Source organism: Colletotrichum truncatum (assembly GCF_014235925.2).
Source record: "Colletotrichum truncatum strain CMES1059 chromosome Unknown Contig_0002, whole genome shotgun sequence".
NCBI lineage: Eukaryota > Fungi > Ascomycota > Sordariomycetes > Glomerellales > Glomerellaceae > Colletotrichum > Colletotrichum truncatum.
In genome coordinates this window covers 6,333,060-6,352,732 of record NW_027222399.1, presented here as the reverse complement: position 1 = coordinate 6,352,732, position 19,673 = coordinate 6,333,060, and the positions used below count along the sequence as shown (strand labels likewise).

The following is a 19,673-nucleotide window of genomic DNA, read 5'->3' as shown; positions in this document are numbered from 1 at the left end:
TATCGGTTTTCGAACAGAATTTGTATACATTTTTCAAACACCATGCCAGAGGTAATCATCTTCTAGCTCAAAGTCCGCACTTAATATCTCATCTTCTGGGTCGGCACTTTGAGATATAATGACACGGAAAGTACCCTTTTCAGCCAGCCATTTCTCGAGCTCTTCGTTCCAATACGACAAGGAATACTTGTCGAGACTAACTCTGACTGTCACTGTACTCCCAGTCGCCACCCAAACTTTGTTGAAAGCCTTGAGTTCTTTGCATGGACGGTCAAATGCGGCCTCAACGTCTTGAATGTAGACCTGTACGACCTCCCATCCATCTCGACGACCATAATTCCGCACATCAACCGTAATATCAAACGATCCCGCTCTACATTCTCCCAATCTTACTGTCTTTGGAACATGAAGGTTTGAGTACTCGAAGCTAGTGTATGAAAGACCGTATCCAAAGTAGAATAGTGGCCGCCTGTTGAGCTTTTCGTAGTATCGGTGGCCAATGAATACACCTTCGCCGTACAGAATGTCTCTTTGACCTTTTCCAAAGGTCAAAAATGCCGGTGTGTCTTCTAAACGACTCGGAAATGTCACCGACAGACGGCCGCTAGGGTTGATGCGGCCGAACAATACATCAGCAATGGCGTGGCCAGTCTCTTGACCACCAAACCACGCATGAACAACGGTGGCGGCGTTTTGAATCCATGGCATGGCAATCGGGCATCCGGACTGTGTCACAACGATCTGTCATAACAGTTAGTAGCTCTTGTTGCATGGAATTTGTGTCACATACCGTATTTGGATTCGCTTCGAGGATTCGCTGAATCAGATGATCAATCCCAGGTGGTAGGTCCAACGACTCTCTGTCGACGGCTTCGCTCTCATAGTCAGCGTTTAAGCCCGCCATGATAATAGGCACATCAACCGTTTTGGCCAGCAGCACTGCCTCATCCAGTGCCTCAACCGGGTCAATTTTCTCGCAACACCCAATTCTCAAACCACCAGCGCTAAGGGCCCCAATTCCGGGGATTGCGGCTTCGTTCCGCAGGAAAACAGAGATTTGGTACACTTTTCCAGCCTCAACTTTGATATCTGCAACCACCTCCATACTTGCCTGGTTGAACATTGGCGTTTGGAGTGTCTTCTTGGGCTGGCTATTAAACAGGTCAATCATCTCCTCTCCATCCACCCACAGTTTACCTTTTCCAATAACACAAAGACCCAATTGCATGGTTGTAGTCTTTGGAGCAGTATACACAGTCCTAACACGGAGCCAATATGCATCTGGGACGCCCTTGGGGAGACTATCAGCAAAATACATCTGCGCTTGTGTCGTTGTCGTAGTGTGCAACGGCTTCGCAGTCGGCTGCTCCTCGAAGTTCTCCTGGAACCATTCGAGTAGATATCCCGGCTTCTGCATGTCGGGAACAGAGCCATCAGAGGACAAAAGGGGGGTAAATAAATGACCTGCAATACATCAGCGTAAGAATTAGTGGGTTTAGTGGTACATACCGTGGCAGCCAACTGCAGTCTTCACTCTCTCTGCTCCGACAATCTCGGTGATGGCGTCAAGTGGCGTGCTCACATAATACGGGACAAGGTCGGCGGACCCCCCACCACTAACAGCAGGTACTCGAACTGCAGGCCCAATGAGACCGAACTTCTTCTTGGACCGTGTGTCCAGTGGTAGTATAGACCGTTCATTCTTCAGGAGAACGATTGAATCACCTGCCACTTGTCGGCAAAGCTGACGCTTCTCCTCCGTGTCACCCTGATTCTCCGCGTCGGGCTGGTGCTCTAATGCCGGGTGAACTTTGTTGATGAGATTCAGAACGTTCCGCACACGTTTATCTATGGTAGACTCCTTGACCTTGCGGCAGAGAATCGCCCACATCAACAATTGGCTTCGCCATCTCGCGGGACCAGGCATCTCAAGGTCTAGCCCAGCATTCACGGCTTCTGCAGTGCTATAAGTACCAAACCAATCGCTCATAATCAAACCGCCCCAACCCCATTCGCGGCGAAGAATCCCTTCCAAGAGCCAGGGGTCTTCACTCGCATGGGTTCCATTGATCTTGTGGTACGCCGTCATGAACGACCATGGATTGGCATTTCTGACGGCAATCTGGAAAGGCAACAGGTGCATCTCCCGCAAGGTCCTCTCTGTCACTCGGATAGAGTCTTCGATTGACATCGTTGACTGGTCATGCGCGGCGTAATGCTTGATGCTGACAGCCACGCCGTTCTCCTGGACACCGTTGATGTACGCTGATGCCATTGTACCACTCAACACCGGGTCCTCGCCAAAGGCTTCGAAACCACGACCGATGAGAGGAGACCTCTGTAGACACACTGTCGGGGCGAGGATAACCTGACACCCCTTTTCTTTCGCCTCCGTCGCGAGCAACTTACCGACGGAGTGCATCAGTTTGACGTCAAAGGTGGCCCCCATGGCCGTAGCTGACGGCAAAAGACAGCCTGGTTTCTGTGGCTTTAAGCATAGTTCGTATTGTTGGAGCAGTTCCAACTTACACCATTGAAAAATGCAGTGCCTCGTACTCCGTGCGGTCCATCGGAAGTCTAGACATGTCAGCTGCCATTTCTATGCTTTGGCTTATTGTAGTATACCGTGATCGAAGGAATGTTTAACCGGTCGATTTCATGCGTGCTCCAAGTATCTTTGCCAGCAAGAAGCCTAATCTTTTCCTCCAAGGTGAGTTCCTTGATGGTACGGGCCACATCGATTGGCTTTGACATCTTGGTAGACAGTGTCTTTGATTTGCACTTCGCTAAGGAACGTGATCATGATTGTGTTGAGGGAAGAGATTCGCTTCTGCGGCTCTCATTAGCTTCTTATATCGTAACTACCATATCTTACAAGCAGGTTGGATTAATCCAATTTCGCCGTGGAGAAACGTGGGAACGTCAATCACAGTACGATATCCCCTCCGTACTCCACAATTTCACCACGGAGATATTCTGGTGGTTTGCCAGGATGAATGCCAAAATCCATAGTCTTGTCACATTCATATCATTAATTCAGTGCACCGATAGCAAATAATTGGGCCTTGAATCGTTTGTATTGTGTCGAGTCTAAGTGCCCTACCCATTTCCTCAGTTCAGTCAGTCAAGTGTACCACAATCCAACGCCCTCTTTTCAACACCACATCGCCCCAGTCCTAGAATAACATTTTTATACAAAGAAGCATCAGATATATCGTAAGCCTCGCAAGTCTACTGTTGTGTAAAGTACGATCCCTCAGTACCGAGGCATGCATCTGATAGCGACAAACTGGTTTATGGGGGCAGACCACCACAGCCAGCACCACACCCACATGAATCCAATAGTTTTTCCAATCTTGCCGCTCAATGCGGAGTAGACCCGAGGGCATAAGTTCCTCATAGCAGATATCAATGCCGTCTCGCCGCATATCGCGACAAAGTTCCCAACCCACCACGCAATTTCCCACCAAAAGGCGCAGCCCATACCATTCAGCAGGTCAGTGTAGCCATGAAACACGCCGCTGATGGTAAATATGATACCGTTCAGCACCCAACGCTTCTTGCCTCGGAAGGGGCGCTGTCCGAAGCCGGTGAACTCCAGAATCATCTCTGCCCACCCGGCGACGCTCCGATATATGAGACGGTCAAAGTACTTGCTCCAGAAGCGGCGCAAATTCCACGCCTGCCTGATGTCGCCGAACATGGGTGGCCATTCCTCGGGCTCGTCGATACCGATGCCGACGAAGAAGAGAGCGCAGGCGAGGTGGACACGCGTGAACCAGTTGTAAGCGCCCCATATCCCCTCGAAGGCGAAGTAGCAGCGTATGATTGTTTCTCGCAGGGGGACGTCCTTGCCCTGGATCAGACGGAGTATGATGAAGCGTTTCTCTTCTGTGACGTCGCTGTAGCCGAATCGGAGATATCTCAGAACAAGTGCGCTCTTGAAATCGTCGATGAATACGACGAGGACGAGATGGATTGCGGACTTGAGAAGCCAGCGGAAGCGGTGGCTTGCCCAGAGCTGAATCATTTGATGGCGAGCAAAGCTCCAAATTTCAGTTGGTGCAGTTGAATCTTTCAGAGTTGAGTTGGTTGTCATCCCATCGCAATTCACAGTCGTTGTATCAAAGTTGTTTTTCGTGCTTTTCTTCCTATTGGGAGTTGTGTTTCCTTCTTTCTCCTTTATGAGATGGTAAACGGGAGCTGGGCGAGGGGTCTGGATGAAGCGCCCGTTCCACAAGATCTTATACGTTGCAATAGCGCGCTCTTTCCAGGGGAGCCTCAGCTGCTCTTCAGTGAGGACGAACTTCTCCCGGAGAATCATAACCACAGCGCCCATGACTTGAATGATGATGGCTTTCAAAAGAGTGTCTTTCATCGCATAGTGGAGTTTCATCCCGCCGACATGCCGCAGAATTTCGAAGCCAATGGCCATGAAAGCGAAGACGAAGGGTGCTCGATGCTTTTCTCGAGCGTTGATGGCGGCGGCGACGCATGAGAGGCCAACGATGTATATGGAGACAGGCCAGATGTACGCGCTCCAGGGAGATGACTCTTTAGATGCTATGTATGCATCGTAGCGTCGTTGTAATTCTGATTTGTTCGCGACGAAATCGTTCGTAAGAGGCTCATAGTTGTAGCCATCTAGGCTCGTGTTACTCAGGGTGGTGTTGACAAAATTCAGGTTTTCGAGAGTAAAATTCCCAAGAAACGACTCCATATTGACCGTGTTTGTTCCTGTTATTGATAATAGTAGTCAATGTCTCTGCGGGTGAACAAGACCTGGAATAACACTGCGTTGACAAATGGTCTACTGAAACGGTTCACTACATACATTCTCCCAAAGTTTTCTCCGTTACCGTTGCATCTGTCTTTTTTTCTAAAACTGTATCCGCATATAAACGCTTATCTATCTTTACAAACTGTACGTTAGAGTTCGTTGTAGCCATGGAAGCGACGCCATAAACGGCCACACACCAAGAATGTCAAGCCCATAACCCATCCATGGACTCAGCAGAGCAAAGAGGATACATTTACCCCTACTTTTCACAAAACCAAGCCAAGAAGTAGACTGCAAAGTCTCGTCTTCTGACTCATTGGACTCGGTCCGTTCTACTTCTCCACGCGGCACAGCCTACCATTCTCATGAGGCAGCCCATCAGCCGTTTCAACCGTCCAAAACTCGCTTCCAACCGCAGTAGCAGCATAAAACACATCCTCGGGATCCCATTTGCGCTTCAATTCCAGCAGGCGCGCGTACTTGTCTCCGTAAAATGCCTGCTGGAAGTCCGGCTCCATGCGATCCGACTCGGCAAGATACGACCCTGCCCCTGGAGAGATATCTCTCCACCTTTGCATGTCACCGAAAGTGAATCCCTTCCTGGCCTCCATAATCTGGGTGGCGGTGGCGTTTGCAGACCACCTCACCGACTGGATCGCAAAGAGAATGTTTTCTCGCCAAGCAAGATTAACCGCATTATCCGGGTTGTCAGGGCTGGTGGCCTTAATGTTGAAACCTACAAAGACGTGGTTTGTCTCCAGTGATGTGCGGATGGCGTCGAAGGTCGCCTGCTTTAACTCTTCTGATTCAAAGTTTTTGCGCGGGAAGAGTCGGGAGCCACTCTGTACGTTGACTTTCTCAACTACCTCCAATGGGAAAAAGTCTTTCCAGGCAGGGTAAAACGAGTTGTACTCGGTGATATTCGGGTCAAATACGATGCCCAAGTCCTTGAGTGTAGTGAGCCAGGGGCCCAGTAGCATTTCAACCTCTTCGGCCGTCTTGTTCGGTGCGAAGAATGGCGTCATTTGGAACAGGAAATTGCCTGGGCTGGGGTTGTTGGGCAGCATGAGAAAGTATGCATACGTGCCGCTGTCTGCGTTGGTGATAAAGTGGTCAAAGTAGCTCCGCACACCCGCCCAAAACGTGTCGTTCGAAATGCCGTCTGCTGTCGAGAACTTGAAATTGGATGCCGTCGTGCGTACATCCGGAAATGCTTTGACTGTGACAGATGTTGCAACGCCAAAAGTAGACCCCCCTCCTCCACGAAGAGCCCAGAAGAGATCCGAGTTTTGGGTGTGGTCTGCCGTCACGAACTCCCCATCGGCTGTCACGACTTCGAACGCCAGAGCCTGGTCTGCGCCTGTGCCATAGATGGAGCTTAATGGTGAGTGGCCTCCGCCTTGGATGTATCCTCCCATCACCCCAACAGTCTGACAGGATTAGCTTATAAGCTTTCGTGGTCCCAACAATCACGTACCTGACCCTCTCCTCCCACGACGATCTTCCCGTATCTGTGTGCAATCTCATAGATCTCAAAGGCCTGTACGCCGGTACCGCACTTGAACGCCGGGCCAGAATAGCCCTCCACCTGATCAACGACTTCCTCAATGTACTCTACGTCTTTCAAGTAATGCGCCCAGATGCTGAGCGACTCTCCACCCCCCGACTTGCCCGAAAAGTCATGTCCTGTATTTTTCACCACAAGCCGGACCCCGGTATCTTTGGCGAACTTGACTCCCTCTTGGACATGTTTTGGCGAAGTTGCATTGATAACGTACCACGGAAACCCACCCATCGTGCAATTCCCCGAGTCGTAAATATTAGGCGGCAAACAGGTCAGGCCTTGGTACACCGGCGAGAGCATCTCTATTGGGTCGTTAAGGTGCGTGTATGAGTTGGTCCAGTTGGCCGACATCGTTTTGCAGAGCTCTGAATCATACTCCTGTCCCCGGTAGCACGCGGCAGCTTGGGGACGTGGCTTGAGAAGGCGGTTATCCACCCTCGCATTCAGAGATGCCCATGCTTCGTCTGATGGCCAAGCATCGTCTCCAGGGTATGTTTTACAGCGGCCCTCCGCAAAAGTAGTCCTCCAGAAAGTCAGTAAAATCAGGGTTAAAAGGTGGTTGGCCATGGCTGATTCTGTCAGAAGATGGGTTTTTTACGAATCCGCTTTATTTAGTGCAGGGCATCTCCCGCCTACTTATCGAAAAATCCCCATGTTAGTTCTCAAGTGAGGGGGTTGCCGACGTTGCACTGAAGATATGGTCCCCCCAGCCGAGATGGCGATCTTCCGCCGAGGGAGCGACTTCCTGTAGCATGTCAGAGTAGGATATGGATCTCTAACCCTGGCCCGTCGATTATTATTCGCCGGGCAATCTATGCTTAAGAAAAGCCGGCAGCGGACGTTGTATTGAACCCGCAGATCTTGCTTGCGGGGGAGTCTTGATTGTCCTACAGGGATCCAGTTCCAGGCCAAATTCTCTGCTGCAAGGGTGTCAATTTCCAGCAGTCCTTTCGAAAATAATAATCATGGATAGTTATATTCTGCGACATTAGCGAATGAAAACAGATTCCTAGCCCCAGGCATTTCATAGTGTCACTGATAATGCTGATAATGGAGGTACTACTTGTCTCTGAAGACTCATATGTATCTTGATTGGGCCCTATCACAAATTCATATTTTCTTAGCCATTAACCATGCCCGCCATGCATTCTTACCCCTGCTTACGCTGCCCCGGCCCCCCCAGCCCAATTCATGTTGCCAACATTGTTGGACATTGGATCGGCGGATAAAGCAGTCCACTGCATAGCCCTGAAATGAGACCCTCCGGACATCATGGCAGATTCTATATGCGGTTTCGGGAGCCAGAAATGGACACCAGAGTGCTTCTTCTCGACTCCATGATTGCAAAGAGTGTAAACATCAGCAACCTGCTTGTCGTGGTAGCTGTAAACGCTACCGATTCTCTCCACCTCTGCGTCGCTCAGACCGGTGATATAGACACCGTAGACGGGAGTCCCTCTATCAGGCACGAAGCCGTAGGGTGTTCCGGCGCGTTGTGCGAGCCATGTGCTTGGAGGATCGTATATTCTGGCGGAATGCCACTTGTAGTTGTCTCGAAGATGTTTTGGTGGGTCTGAGTTACCATGAATAGTCAGGAAGAACGTCTTTTTGACCCCTATACGGTCATATAGAAATACACCATTGTTGCGGGACATTTTGCCCTCGTTATGCGATAATTGTTTGCGATTGCGTCAGAGGGGCTGCCAAAGTGGCATTCGGTTATGGAAAAGGCCGCGTAATTTCGTGGTCGAACTGACAAAGTCACGTAGAATTGGATGTATGGATGGATACTTGATAGCTTGATGGTTGGGGAATGTCAGTATATTGAGAGTTGTAGTTGTATTTGTATCTGGATGTTCTCGAGGAGGTGTCGACTTTTGATTGGGAGTCTTTGTTCCAATTCTTGGCGTACTTGTTACGGAGTCCTTCGTGCTTGCCACTTTGGACTATTATACCTCATAGGTTCTTTGGTTAGGGCATGACCTAATCAAGGCAAGAGAGTTCATCAATCAACGGTACGTAGATCATGGAATCTTCAAGATGAGGAGGCAACTACGGTGGTCACCTGCAACAGCCACACATCATCCACGTGCGTTTCCGTCAGCCTTGCTTCACAGGCACGCCTCGCAGTAACTTTCCCTTTCTGATACTTCCACTCCCTAGTGCCTACTTCTTCCCTTCTACTCATTGCTCAGGATAAAATGTAAGGCTGGGGCAAGAGCAGCTGTATCATAGTATAGGAAGTACCAGGTGAATTAAAGATCTGAGAAAGAGGACACCCATCATTTCAGAGATGATAGGGATGCTATACTTTCGTTCTATGGTCCTTCGACGCGTAACGCGTTATTTTCGCGATTGTAGGAAATGGAAGATCGTGGCAAATCATGCTTTCGTATAGAGAATGCCCAGTTCAAGAGTAAAGTCTATGCATTCCAAGCCACTAATGTTAAAACTTTGATTTCAGCTTTTGAATATTGGTAGAACATGTCTGCGCGGGAGAAACTACATTCCTCCTTTGGTTGGATGACTCAGTTATCTAGCTTCATTTTGAGTGTGGTTCACTTAGGGCTAATTTGGAGTCTTGCACAGTTGGGTTTGAAATGATGTCAACGTACTGGCAGGCTTATATCACAAGATCATATTCATTCCGGACTTTGGTATTTTACCTTGAACTCTCCAACCGCCAAGCCAATATATCTCAAAGATAAGATTTAGATTTTCGGGCCGAGGAGGATAACCGTTGATGTGAGTGGACTCCAAAATAATGCTATATTTCTCTAGCCCTAAAAGATTTTGTCTTTTGCCTTGAATTAAGTTTATAGCCCTTCATTACGAGGCGGTACCAGCAAAGACGCTCCCACCTTTGCCTTGCAAGGACTTACTACAATCCCACATGATAAGCTCATGTTCGGGACTGATTGGAAGGCTCTAAATCAAACTTTTCTCATTTCTTGTGTCCCCACCGATACATTTTCATGTGCTTTTGGCCCTCACGCAGATGAGTCAAACTTGCCATTATATATCTCAAATACCACAAATCTGTGCATCCCCTATCATACCTGAACTCATCGTTATTCCAACGCGACGCACTTAACAGTCACATAGAGAGCCATTGAGAGACTCAAGGGCCCCATTATGCACAGCTACCATAAGTGCCTGTCAATGTAGCTAAATTCAATTTACATCTTCCTGTTACAAGCCTTGCCTGGCCTCCTCTTCCGTAGGCTTTCGTCCCCAAAGAGAATAGCTACATGTGGTCAGCAATCAGATGATGATTTAGGTGTGCCACTTCACTTACATCGGCCAGTATGCATGGATGTTCCGGTTGTTAATGTCTTTTCGAACATCAATCAGAAATACCTGCACCTCCTTGCTCGTCCACCCATGAATCCTGGTGAAGGGAGCCATGGTGTAGCCTTCGAATCCAGAAATCTGGTTCTCGTTATTCCATAAGCCGAGTTCCTTGTATTTCGCATGCCTCGGCCATGTGTTGGACGGCCATTTGAACCGGTTAAGCGTCACGTCGCGGAACCCGATCTCAATCATGATATCTCTCAACTCCGGAATGCTTTGAAAGGCACGGCCAATCTTTGCCATGGCATCGCCCAGCAGCCGCATGCACCTGGACAACGCAAGGTCCTCTGTGAGAGTGCCATCGTCAGAGGTGGGGAACACGTCAATCTCATTGAGCTCTAGGTAGCCGCCGGGTGCCAGTCCACTATTTGACACAGGTGTCAGTTTTCAGGTTGCTAAGGACAGTCTATGATGGGGATTAGGTGTTTGTCGGTGCTTACTCATAGCACTTCTGAAGATAACCTCTCCAGTCTCCTATGCTTGACGTCATTATCCGGCTGTGGATGTAGTCGAAGGGATGTTTAAACAGCCATGGCTCTTCAATGTCGTCGATTTCGAACTTCACGTTTGGGGGTACACTGAAATGGTGAGTTGGTTTCGCGGCAAATGATAGCTGTCAGGCGGGGGATGTACATACAATTGCGGTTGGATGGCGGAAAGATCAACCCCGAGAACCTCAATTCTCTGTTAGTTACGATTGAAATTATTAGAAAATCAATCCTTACCTCGGCCTCGGGATGCTCATCGCCAAACTCAATGGCCCAGATACCGGTACCGGTACCTACGTCAAGGACGCGTTTCACCCGAGAGCCTATGGTATTTGGCGGGGCAGTCCCCAGTCTGTTGTCAAATGTAAGAAGGAAAAGGTTATGTTGCAAATCTGGATACGTTAATACCGCTCGCTAGTTGGCCTCATGGAAACGGAATTACCTAGTCTATCGTTTTCTGTCTCGTCATTGGGATAGTTGTATTCTATGCTGATTAGATTTTTGGGGTGTCACAGCCACCAATAGATAAATTCAAGCTTACTCCCATCTTTATATTTATGGTAGGTCCTGCCATTTTCGTTTCTGTATTCGAGTATTGAACTGCTTATGCTTGTCGTCGATGATGCGATGCTCTGGTGAAGGAGTCAATGTGAGAATCATATGCTACACCACCACGAGCCTCGCTAACGGATACGTACACCATAATCTGACGCAAAGTCGTCCACATTCTGTGTGTTTTCAATTGTTAGAGTGAGGCACAAAATACGAATAATTGTGTAGTACCTCTTCAGCGACTAGCTCGCCCTCTATCGGGTCATTTTGGACTTGGGCCTCCGGGCTTCCAGCAGATGAAGATTTGCCGGGGCTCGTAGGTCGAGCCATGGTCGTGGTACAGCCTGCTGGGAGATTTGTTAAAAATTCTGTCAGTTGTAAAAGATCAATGTCTTTGAAATGCCATATCCTCGGGTCCGGAAAGGGCAATCAATGACCCAGATTACGCATTGTTTGCTGCACCTCGCGGTTTATCTGTCCATGGAAGATGACATGATCGATCTACTCCCGTTATTACCCCTCATTTCTTGTGGAGATGATCATGCAGTATTGTGGCAAGTAGTCGCTAAGCGACCAATATCTCCCAATGATGCTGCTTGTTTAAGAGACAATGTCTTGGAATCACAGACAAGTCATCGTACAGATCGCCCAAAACGGGACGATTTCCCGCAGGGACTTTTGTGCTATTGGTCAGACCTTCTGATATATTTCTTTTTTGTTTCGGGTGCCGATAACAGCAGACCTACTTATACGAATTTGACAACAGAGTGAGATTCCGGTTCGTCCGAAGTAACATGCGTCCTGCCGTGTAGCCCGGGTGACAGGGGTCTACCTCACTCCTATGGTCGGATTTACTATGGAAGACCATTAACGTGCATGTGCTCCGATTTCAAGTCTAAAGGAGTAAGCCGTTGCCACTCTACTATGTATTGAATTTGTGAAATATGAGGCTGTCTGAAAATTCGCCAATCGGTCCATTACAAAGTGGCTGGAATTCTTCACATATTCTCAACACATCACAATGCTCCAACCGCGCAAATAGGTTTCAACTTCTCCGAGGACCTATGGAAAATCTGTGAGAACTCGATCCATCTCAGCCTTCTTTCAACGTGGAGGCAGTCTGCAGATGTGTATATCTGCTTTTGATTGGTGAGCTGAGATAAATAGGACCACAGCCAAAAAAGCATCGCAAGCCGGCTAACCTACTATCTTAGGGCTCATCAGCATAGGTTACCTTGCTTCCGCCCATAATAAACGGAGTAGACGCGTGACTCTCTAGGATGTCAAGGCATTTTAAAACTGCGAAGCTCGGATTATCTCTGCTGTAACCGAATCCAAACGAGATCAGCTAATTACTGTATTCTTACATGCCTTTTTCAACTCCATTGCTACTCTATCATAGAATCCCAATTTTCCATTATCGTACGCTCCATACGAGTACGCCAATGCCTGGTTTAGGTTATTACTAAGAGAGTTTGAAAGCAAGCTGTCTTCACCTTCCACTCTCTTCACCATCTCAACATAGTCTTTCCGCTCCCGCCACATTTCCTTCACAAATTCATCAAGGGGTTGCCCATCTTGGTCGTAGTCCTGGGGCAAGCCAAACGATGGAGGCATGACTTGAAGAAACTCGGGGTACGCAATGAGTCCCCAGGGAACCGTGCATGCCCCCTCCCAATCGATGATTCCTGTTACGATGAAGCTGGCTTCGTCGACCATGATGTTACTATGGAGGAAATCATCATGGCATAGAGGAAATGGTCCCTCGTTGCGAAAGGGAAGATGTTTAGCCATGTCTTTGATCTGCGATGGGAACTCGTCGATAATTTGGAGCGTTTCTTCTGCTGTGATTGGGCCTCTCTCCATCATTTTGGTGATTGTTTCCTTGTCGAGCTTGAACTTGACCTTATCAGCCCATGCCTCAAAAAAGGCCGTCGCTGTATCGAACGGACCGCCGATCCCCGGAATAGGACCCGACTCGAATACACCATCATCCCTTCGGATAACAGTTCCAATCTTTGGGAGTCGCAGTGAAGTCATCTGGACCTGGTACAGTAAGTTGCTATACAGTGAGGTCAAGAAGGTGGGCTACTAAGAACAAACATGACACTCGGCAACAGATCGATAGAAGGGTTTTCGATACTCCACGGGTATCACACCACGGTGTAATTTGTGACCTCCGAGAGCATCCATAGCAACGATGCCGGGAAGAATTTCGATAAGCATGAAGGCAGATTTTGCAGCGTTGTTCACTTCTGTGTCATATGCAAAGATTCGGGGTACCCGTAAGCTGGAGGCCTCTTGAATGAATTGCATGGTTGCAATTTCATTTTGCAAATTGGTCCAAAAGGAATTATATAACGGGCCTCTTATAATGGGAATCCGAGCTGCCCATCGTGTCTTGTCAGAAAACTCAAGTTGACGGACAATGTTGTTGAGTCCATTTGCGACCTGATCCAGAGCAACACATTCCAGGCTGCAGTTGGCACCTGAGGCAATTCGGCACAGCTGATCCCAGTTGACTTGGTTGAAACAAGAAATAGTTTGTTGATCGTTGTTCTGTAGAAATTCCTGAACTGTTGTCCAGGAGGCTGAGTCGGTGGCCATGGGTAGCGTGTTACTTAAGAAATCGATCAAATACTTCAATGGTTCCAGCAAGTAAAAGAGTAAGAGGGGTGCTGTCCGGGTCTATATAGGAGGCGATTGTGAAGGGCTGAACCCTTGAAGAGGCGTACGGCGATCGTAGACTGATACCCAATGAGGATATGCGCAAGCGTGTGTACTTGATGCAGTCGAGGCTACAAGTATAGCAACCAGGTCACACAAATGAAGGCGGTGTAGGACTGTCTAATTTTAGAAGCACATCTGAAAATTACGATCGAAGGAATACGTGCTGCTTCTTCTATTAGTTGGTATTACTATGAAGAACTAGGTAATGAAAAGTAGTAAAATGTTTGAAAATTCGATAGCAGCCTTTTGTCAATCTTCTCGTGGTAAGAAAAGTCAAGTCTGAGAGCTCCAAGGACTCTCATACTAGAAAATGGAGATAAGATGCCACTTCTGTCCCTCATGCTGCGTGACTGGAATGGCCATCTTTCCGGGCGTGACGGAAAGCCGTCTGATAGCATCTTCAGCCTTTTCCTCCAAGCGCCACCAAGTCTTTTTTTCAAGTGGCTCATAGGACCGCGAAGGGAGATCCCTTACCTTCCCGTCCATAAAATGCGACGACACAAAAGCTGAACCGCAACGACGAAACACGCCGCTTGCCTCGTCCACTAATTTTAACAACACACCGCAGATCTTGTTGACCTCTTGACGGATAGGCCATAGCCGTCCTGTCAGCTTGGCTTCTATTTCCACAACGGGCACAAAAAAACAGTTTCCTTCTTCTGGTGTGTCCGTTTCGCTGTCTAGGGAGACATTGAGAGTCATGTTCTTCGAGTCCGTAGCAGGCAGAACGTAAGATTTCTCACATTCCTTGCTGGGTAATACAGGAATCAGCATGCAACGCATTCGGATGTGCTGTTCTGCATTCTTTTTCTCTGTCAGTGCGGCTTCCTTGTCGATAATCTGCGCCAGGGGAATGAAAATATTGAAACGACTACCAAGATGATATATTTTGTGCTCCCACCTCCAGCCCTCACCATGTATCGTATTCACCGCGCCATCTATGGACATCCAAGACCATGAGGGAGCCAGGTTGTTGCGTATGCTTGGCTGTTTACTCCACCAGCACAGCTGGATTTCGAAGCCTTCACCTACTAAGCCGAAACGTGTTTCGGTTTCGAGTTTCTCAGCGACAACCTCTGCTACTCCAGCGAGGGCCACGAGCTTCTCTGACTGAATCGTTACCTGGCAGGCCGTGTAAACCTCAATAATCCTGCCCCATATCTGGAGTATTTTGGTCTGATCATGAGGAAACTGTTGCAAGTTGAAGAGTCTCTTTGGTTGTAGCCATGGCGGTATCATCCCGTGGTTCCAAACATATGCTGTCTCTAGCGGCGGGTCATTCGAATACCATGGTTCCCCTTCATACGGAAAGGCCTCGGTTGCTGTCCACTCATTGCAGTCCCAAATAATCAGCTCTGACGTGAAGTGCGCGATGCGTGGCGATAGTAGGCGTTCTTGTGTAGTCCAGCCTGATGCATTTAGAGACGCTAACTTGACCTCCCTAATCCATTGGTCTCGAACATTGAGTAGTTCCGGCACAGCTTCGATAAGTCCTTTAATAGGTCCGTTTTCAATATTGATTACTCCGGAACTCATTAGATCCGGATTGCGCGGTGTGAAAAGTCCCTGGTGGGGATTCATCGCGTGTGTCGCTGCCAAGTTTAGTAATGCACTTTGGTGTATTTTCCTCCTTGCCTTCTTCTGAGCCTCCCGATCTTTTTCTGAATCTTGGATGGCGCAAAGTGATTCGATCCAGATATACTTGATTCCCAAGAAGCAGATGACAGTCAGAGCATCGGCAAATGTCACAGGTAATTGTTTGGTAGGGATGCCCCCCATCAATAGGTTCAAGTTTCCAGGGCTTTCAACGCTGCCTTGAGTACATTCCATGACGCTGCTTCCGTCCCGATTATAGGTCAAGGTTGCATAGGGTCCTTCAGGCGAGGTTTCCTTCGTAATTATAAGGCGTGTTTTCGTCTTGTCCACTTGAAGAAGGCGGGTAGGATACCAAGTTGGCTCAACTGTCAAAAGCCGGCATTGCTCATGAGTAGTCTGACACTTATAAAGGCAATCCTTCACAAACTTCAGGGCTTTATCTGAACCAGTACTTTGGCTCGTCCAACTCGACATCAAGCCTGGCTGATCTGCTGTTGATGGGTCAGTCATTACGCGCTCTAACTTTGCGGGATCTGGCGCTTACCCGACTCTAGTCTAATGATTCGGAAGCTGCCACCGATCGTACGGCGTTGGAAGGGTTCACTGCTGGCCGTTAGGCTTACACTTCTCTTTCCGGTTTTCGTATCAACACTCAAGCAGGATGATAAAACGAGTCTGCAGTCGTTGTCTTCCCAGAACCCGAGTTCTGTGGCGCAGCCCATACGTTCGCCGGTCAAAAGTGCGTGACAAGAGGCACAATCCATGGCACTCCGCCGTATTGTTGAGAGCGGCACAGTCCTTTTGCATTCGAACTCCCACCGATCTGCTACCTGTTTTGGAGGCTGCTGTTGTGGCTGAAATACTAGAGCTTGTCTGAGTCTGCCCAACCATCCTTCCTGTTGAGGCTGGGTTTCCAAGACTTTTCGACAAAACCAGCAGAACATACTGTGTTAAAGGCTTGGGATTTAATGACAAGAATTATTTTGAACTGCAAAAATTACTTGACAGGCGTGTAGCACTGACTTGAGTTTGAATGACGAGTAGTTAGAGGGATTTTGCGAAGAATCTCTGTGACGTCTCCATGTTTTTGAGTCAGGTTTAAATAATCAAGGCCAGTGTTTGCTTGTAGGTGATATTCGAGACTTTGGGTGTCAGCCGCCACGCTTGAGTTCAGCCGTGCCGCATAGCGCCAACGGTGGCTTCTATCGCACTCGTTTGCAGATTCTACTACTTAACGCGGCACTGCGCCTCAAACCTTGCTAATACCAGTTTGCAGTCCTCATGTTAGACGGCAGTACACCCTAGCTAAAATGTAGAATGCCTTGTCAGCGGTGCTGAGCAGTGCGGCAAGGCAGATTATGCCACAGACGCAAAGAGGCATCGTTACGAATAGCGAAGGAAGCTAGACACAATGCTGCACACGATTCGAGCTATGTAAGATAGTCAGAATGCAGAATACCGCGTTTGCCTTCAACCGGCGGGCGAACACAAGCCCAGCGACCCTTGACGTGCCATGACAGTGGCACACTGCTTTCGAACGACCCAGCTCTTGTTTTTAACATAAACTTCGGGGTATCATTGCTCTATCTATCTTTTTAAACAAGCCACTTCTCAGCCTTGTTGGGTATCAATCTCCTCAGTACATCAATCTGTCGCGCCTGCGCCTTGTGCTTCAAGTCTGTAACTCCTCGTCGGTCCGTCCGTCGCTGGCCGTTCGCGTACACCACAGTGAAATCGGGAATCTTCTCGCCGGGCTTAATGACTGTCATGGGCGAAATTGTGCAGTTCTGCGGCTGTTAGTCTCGCAACTTGATGTAGGGGGCGGTCGCGCAAACCTTGCCGATGACAGCCCCATGACCGATCCGAGATCGGACACCGATGACCGTGTCTGTACCAATTTCCGTACCTCCCGCCTCAACCACGGTGCCAACCTCTATCGTCACGTAGTCTCCAAGGGAAACCCCTCCGCTAGCATCGTCGTTGCCGAGTGCGCCAATGTGTGTTCGTTCGTGTACAATGCAGCGACGGCCGATAAGAATGCTACCGTTCGTGGACTCGAGCTTTGACCGGGGGTGGAGCACGCTTTCAGACTGAATTGTGACTGAATGAGTTCCCACAAGAATCGCGCTGTCGGAGACGGTAAGGGACGAGGAGAAGTTGACTGGTGGTCGTGGGCCGGTATTAGAGACGGCGGGCAGCATAGAATGCCGCTTGTTAGACGACATCTTGAGGTGTGTACTGGATGCTCCGGCCCGGTAAATTTCTAGACAAAAAACAGTGAAAGACGCATTATTGTTACCGTCGTAACAAAGGCAAGCTTGTATGCAGAACACCGAGTGCCTGACGTCCACGTATTTAGTGATTGCGTGGTGACAAGTTGTAATCGTGGGGCATAGATCGATGTTCCTCCTTGAGCTTCCCCCGGTGCATAACCCCGATTAATGCATCCCGAGTAGTCACGTGATGCTCATGCTGACTAAACGACCCGCATTGGCCAATCAACGCCAACAGGAAATAAGCATCATCGACCTGGCCCAGCAGAGCTTCGCTTCCCACGACGACGAATTCCTCCGACCGAACACCCTCCACATCCACCCACCCCCCTCCGCTCTCAACGCCCACGATGGCTACTCCGAAGCGGTTGCCCGCGCAGGCCGCGCAGGCCGCCCGAAACTTCGCGACAGTACGAACCTATGGCGGCCTCAAGGACCAGGACCGTATTTTCCAGAATCTCTACGGCCGGTTGCCCCCGACCCTGGCCTCGGCGAAGAAGATGGGCGATTGGCACAAGACCAAGGAGATCATTCTCAAGGGTCACGATTGGATCATCAGCGAGGTCAAGGCCTCCGGTCTGAGAGGACGCGGAGGTGCCGGTTTCCCTTCAGGATTGAAATGGGTAAGGTCGCCACCACTTGGATTTTGCGAATTATTTGCCGCGGCAATCAAGGGAAGGGAATTGGGCACAGTATCACTGACATTGATAACCAGTCATTCATGAACTTCAAGGATTGGGACAAGGACAACAAGCCGAGATACCTGGTCGTCAACGCCGATGAGGGTGAGCCCGGAACGTGCAAGGACCGCGAGATCATGCGAAAGGACCCCCACAAGCTCATCGAGGGATGCCTCGTCGCCGGCCGAGCCATGAACGCCACCGCCGCCTACATCTATATCCGTGGAGAATTCGTCCACGAGGCCGCCGTTCTCCAGAACGCCATCAACGAGGCCTACCAGGACGGCCTTATTGGCAAGAACGCCTGCGGCTCCGGCTACGACTTCGATGTCTTTATCCACCGTGGTGCCGGTGCCTACGTCTGCGGAGAGGAGACTTCCTTGATCGAGTCCCTCGAGGGCAAGCCCGGAAAGCCTCGTCTTAAGCCTCCTTTCCCCGCCGCCGTCGGTCTCTTCGGCTGCCCTTCCACCGTCGCCAACGTCGAGACTATTGCCGTCGCCCCGACCATCTGCAGACGTGGTGGCAACTGGTTTGCCGGATTCGGCCGCGAGCGTAACCAGGGCACCAAGCTCTTCTGCATTTCGGGTCACGTCAACAACCCCGTCACCGTCGAAGAGGAGATGTCGATACCCCTGCGCGAGCTCATCGACAAGCACTGCGGTGGTGTCCGCGGCGGCTGGGACAACCTTCTCGCCGTCATCCCCGGTGGTTCTTCCACCCCCATTCTTCCCAAATCCGTCTGCGACAACCAGCTCATGGACTTTGACGCTCTCAAGGACAGCCAGTCCGGTCTCGGTACTGCGGCCGTCATTGTCATGGACAAGAGCACCGACGTTGTCCGCGCCATCAGCCGTCTCTCCCACTTCTACGCCCACGAGTCTTGCGGTCAGTGCACGCCCTGCAGAGAGGGTAGCAAGTGGACCGACCAGATCATGAAGCGCTTCGAGCAGGGCCGCGGCCGGCCACGCGAGATTGACATGCTCCAGGAGCTTACCAAGCAGGTCGAGGGCCACACCATTTGCGGTATGTTTAATTCTAGTACCTGGATATTTGACATTATAGATGACATTTGGGAACTAACGTTGTTGCGTCTACAGCTCTCGGCGAGGCTTTCGCCTGGCCCCTTCAGGGTCTTATCAGACATTTCCGTCCCGAGCTCGAGAAGAGGATGGAGGAATACGCCCAGCAGAACGGCGGCGCCAATGCGCTGGCCGGCGGCTGGGAGCCCGATGCCCGGGCTAAGGGCAAGTTGATTGCGCCGGGACAGTAAAAGGCTAGGGTTTCGCATGATTGTAGACTCGCGCTGAAGGCTTGTATATATTAGTAGTACATTGTGATAGAGCCCGAACGCGCCGGAGTTCCTTTGTTCAGCACCCTGGTTTGTACTCTATCAGCAATGTGATTTCAATTTGTTAAAAATATGTTTCCTCTGTTTGCTCTGTTTGAATCCTGCGGCAACGCTTCATCAGATATGGTGGAATTGGCCTATGTGAGTGCATACGGGCTATCGGGATGCATGCCACGACGTTCACTGTCCATTGCATCAGGGCATTCTTCAAGTCTCTCCCTGTTCGGCGTTAAGCTAAAGAAACAGCCAAAGAGACCACCGTCCATCCAATAGGACGATTGGATTTCTCAGCGCTGGACTAGGATCCC

General features: G+C 49.6%; 7 protein-coding genes across 7 annotated transcripts; 1 reads left to right on the top strand and 6 right to left on the bottom strand.

The window, feature by feature from the left end:
• Positions 1-33: 33 nt before the first annotated feature.
• On the bottom strand, positions 34-2,754 carry CTRU02_204695 (beta-glucosidase j; the record flags this gene model as incomplete). Its single annotated transcript, XM_036721171.1, has 5 exons — positions 34-741; positions 791-1,464; positions 1,510-2,482; positions 2,530-2,577; positions 2,626-2,754. 5 exons carry the CDS (start codon positions 2,752-2,754, stop codon positions 34-36), a joined length of 2,532 nt encoding a protein of 843 aa, XP_036587155.1.
• Positions 2,755-3,256: 502 nt separating this feature from the next.
• CTRU02_204694 (toxin biosynthesis protein) lies at positions 3,257-4,720 on the bottom strand (the record flags this gene model as incomplete). Its single annotated transcript, XM_036721170.1, has 1 exon — positions 3,257-4,720. The coding sequence occupies one exon, from the start codon at positions 4,718-4,720 to the stop codon at positions 3,257-3,259; it is 1,464 nt and encodes a 487-aa protein (XP_036587154.1).
• A 392-nt stretch (positions 4,721-5,112) lies between these two features.
• On the bottom strand, positions 5,113-6,911 carry CTRU02_204693 (FAD binding domain-containing protein; the record flags this gene model as incomplete). Its single annotated transcript, XM_036721169.1, has 2 exons — positions 5,113-6,210; positions 6,258-6,911. 2 exons carry the CDS (start codon positions 6,909-6,911, stop codon positions 5,113-5,115), a joined length of 1,752 nt encoding a protein of 583 aa, XP_036587153.1.
• Positions 6,912-9,536: 2,625 nt separating this feature from the next.
• Positions 9,537-10,914, bottom strand: CTRU02_204692 (uncharacterized protein; the record flags this gene model as incomplete). The annotated part of the gene is made up of 8 exons (XM_070204412.1): positions 9,537-9,591; positions 9,643-10,062; positions 10,139-10,276; positions 10,336-10,382; positions 10,424-10,578; positions 10,629-10,670; positions 10,728-10,818; positions 10,885-10,914. Coding segments are annotated over 8 exons (978 nt in total), but the record flags the coding sequence as incomplete, so codon positions are not given.
• A 1,168-nt stretch (positions 10,915-12,082) lies between these two features.
• Positions 12,083-13,345, bottom strand: CTRU02_204691 (uncharacterized protein; the record flags this gene model as incomplete). Its single annotated transcript, XM_036721167.1, has 2 exons — positions 12,083-12,784; positions 12,842-13,345. 2 exons carry the CDS (start codon positions 13,343-13,345, stop codon positions 12,083-12,085), a joined length of 1,206 nt encoding a protein of 401 aa, XP_036587151.1.
• Positions 13,346-16,659: 3,314 nt separating this feature from the next.
• Positions 16,660-17,289, bottom strand: CTRU02_204690 (dynactin 6; the record flags this gene model as incomplete). The annotated part of the gene is made up of 2 exons (XM_036721166.1): positions 16,660-16,851; positions 16,900-17,289. The coding sequence occupies 2 exons, from the start codon at positions 17,287-17,289 to the stop codon at positions 16,660-16,662; spliced, it is 582 nt and encodes a 193-aa protein (XP_036587150.1).
• Positions 17,290-17,687: 398 nt separating this feature from the next.
• Positions 17,688-19,287, top strand: CTRU02_204689 (NADH-ubiquinone oxidoreductase 51 kDa subunit, mitochondrial; the record flags this gene model as incomplete). The annotated part of the gene is made up of 3 exons (XM_036721165.1): positions 17,688-17,960; positions 18,053-19,040; positions 19,115-19,287. The coding sequence occupies 3 exons, from the start codon at positions 17,688-17,690 to the stop codon at positions 19,285-19,287; spliced, it is 1,434 nt and encodes a 477-aa protein (XP_036587149.1).
• Positions 19,288-19,673: the final 386 nt, after the last annotated feature.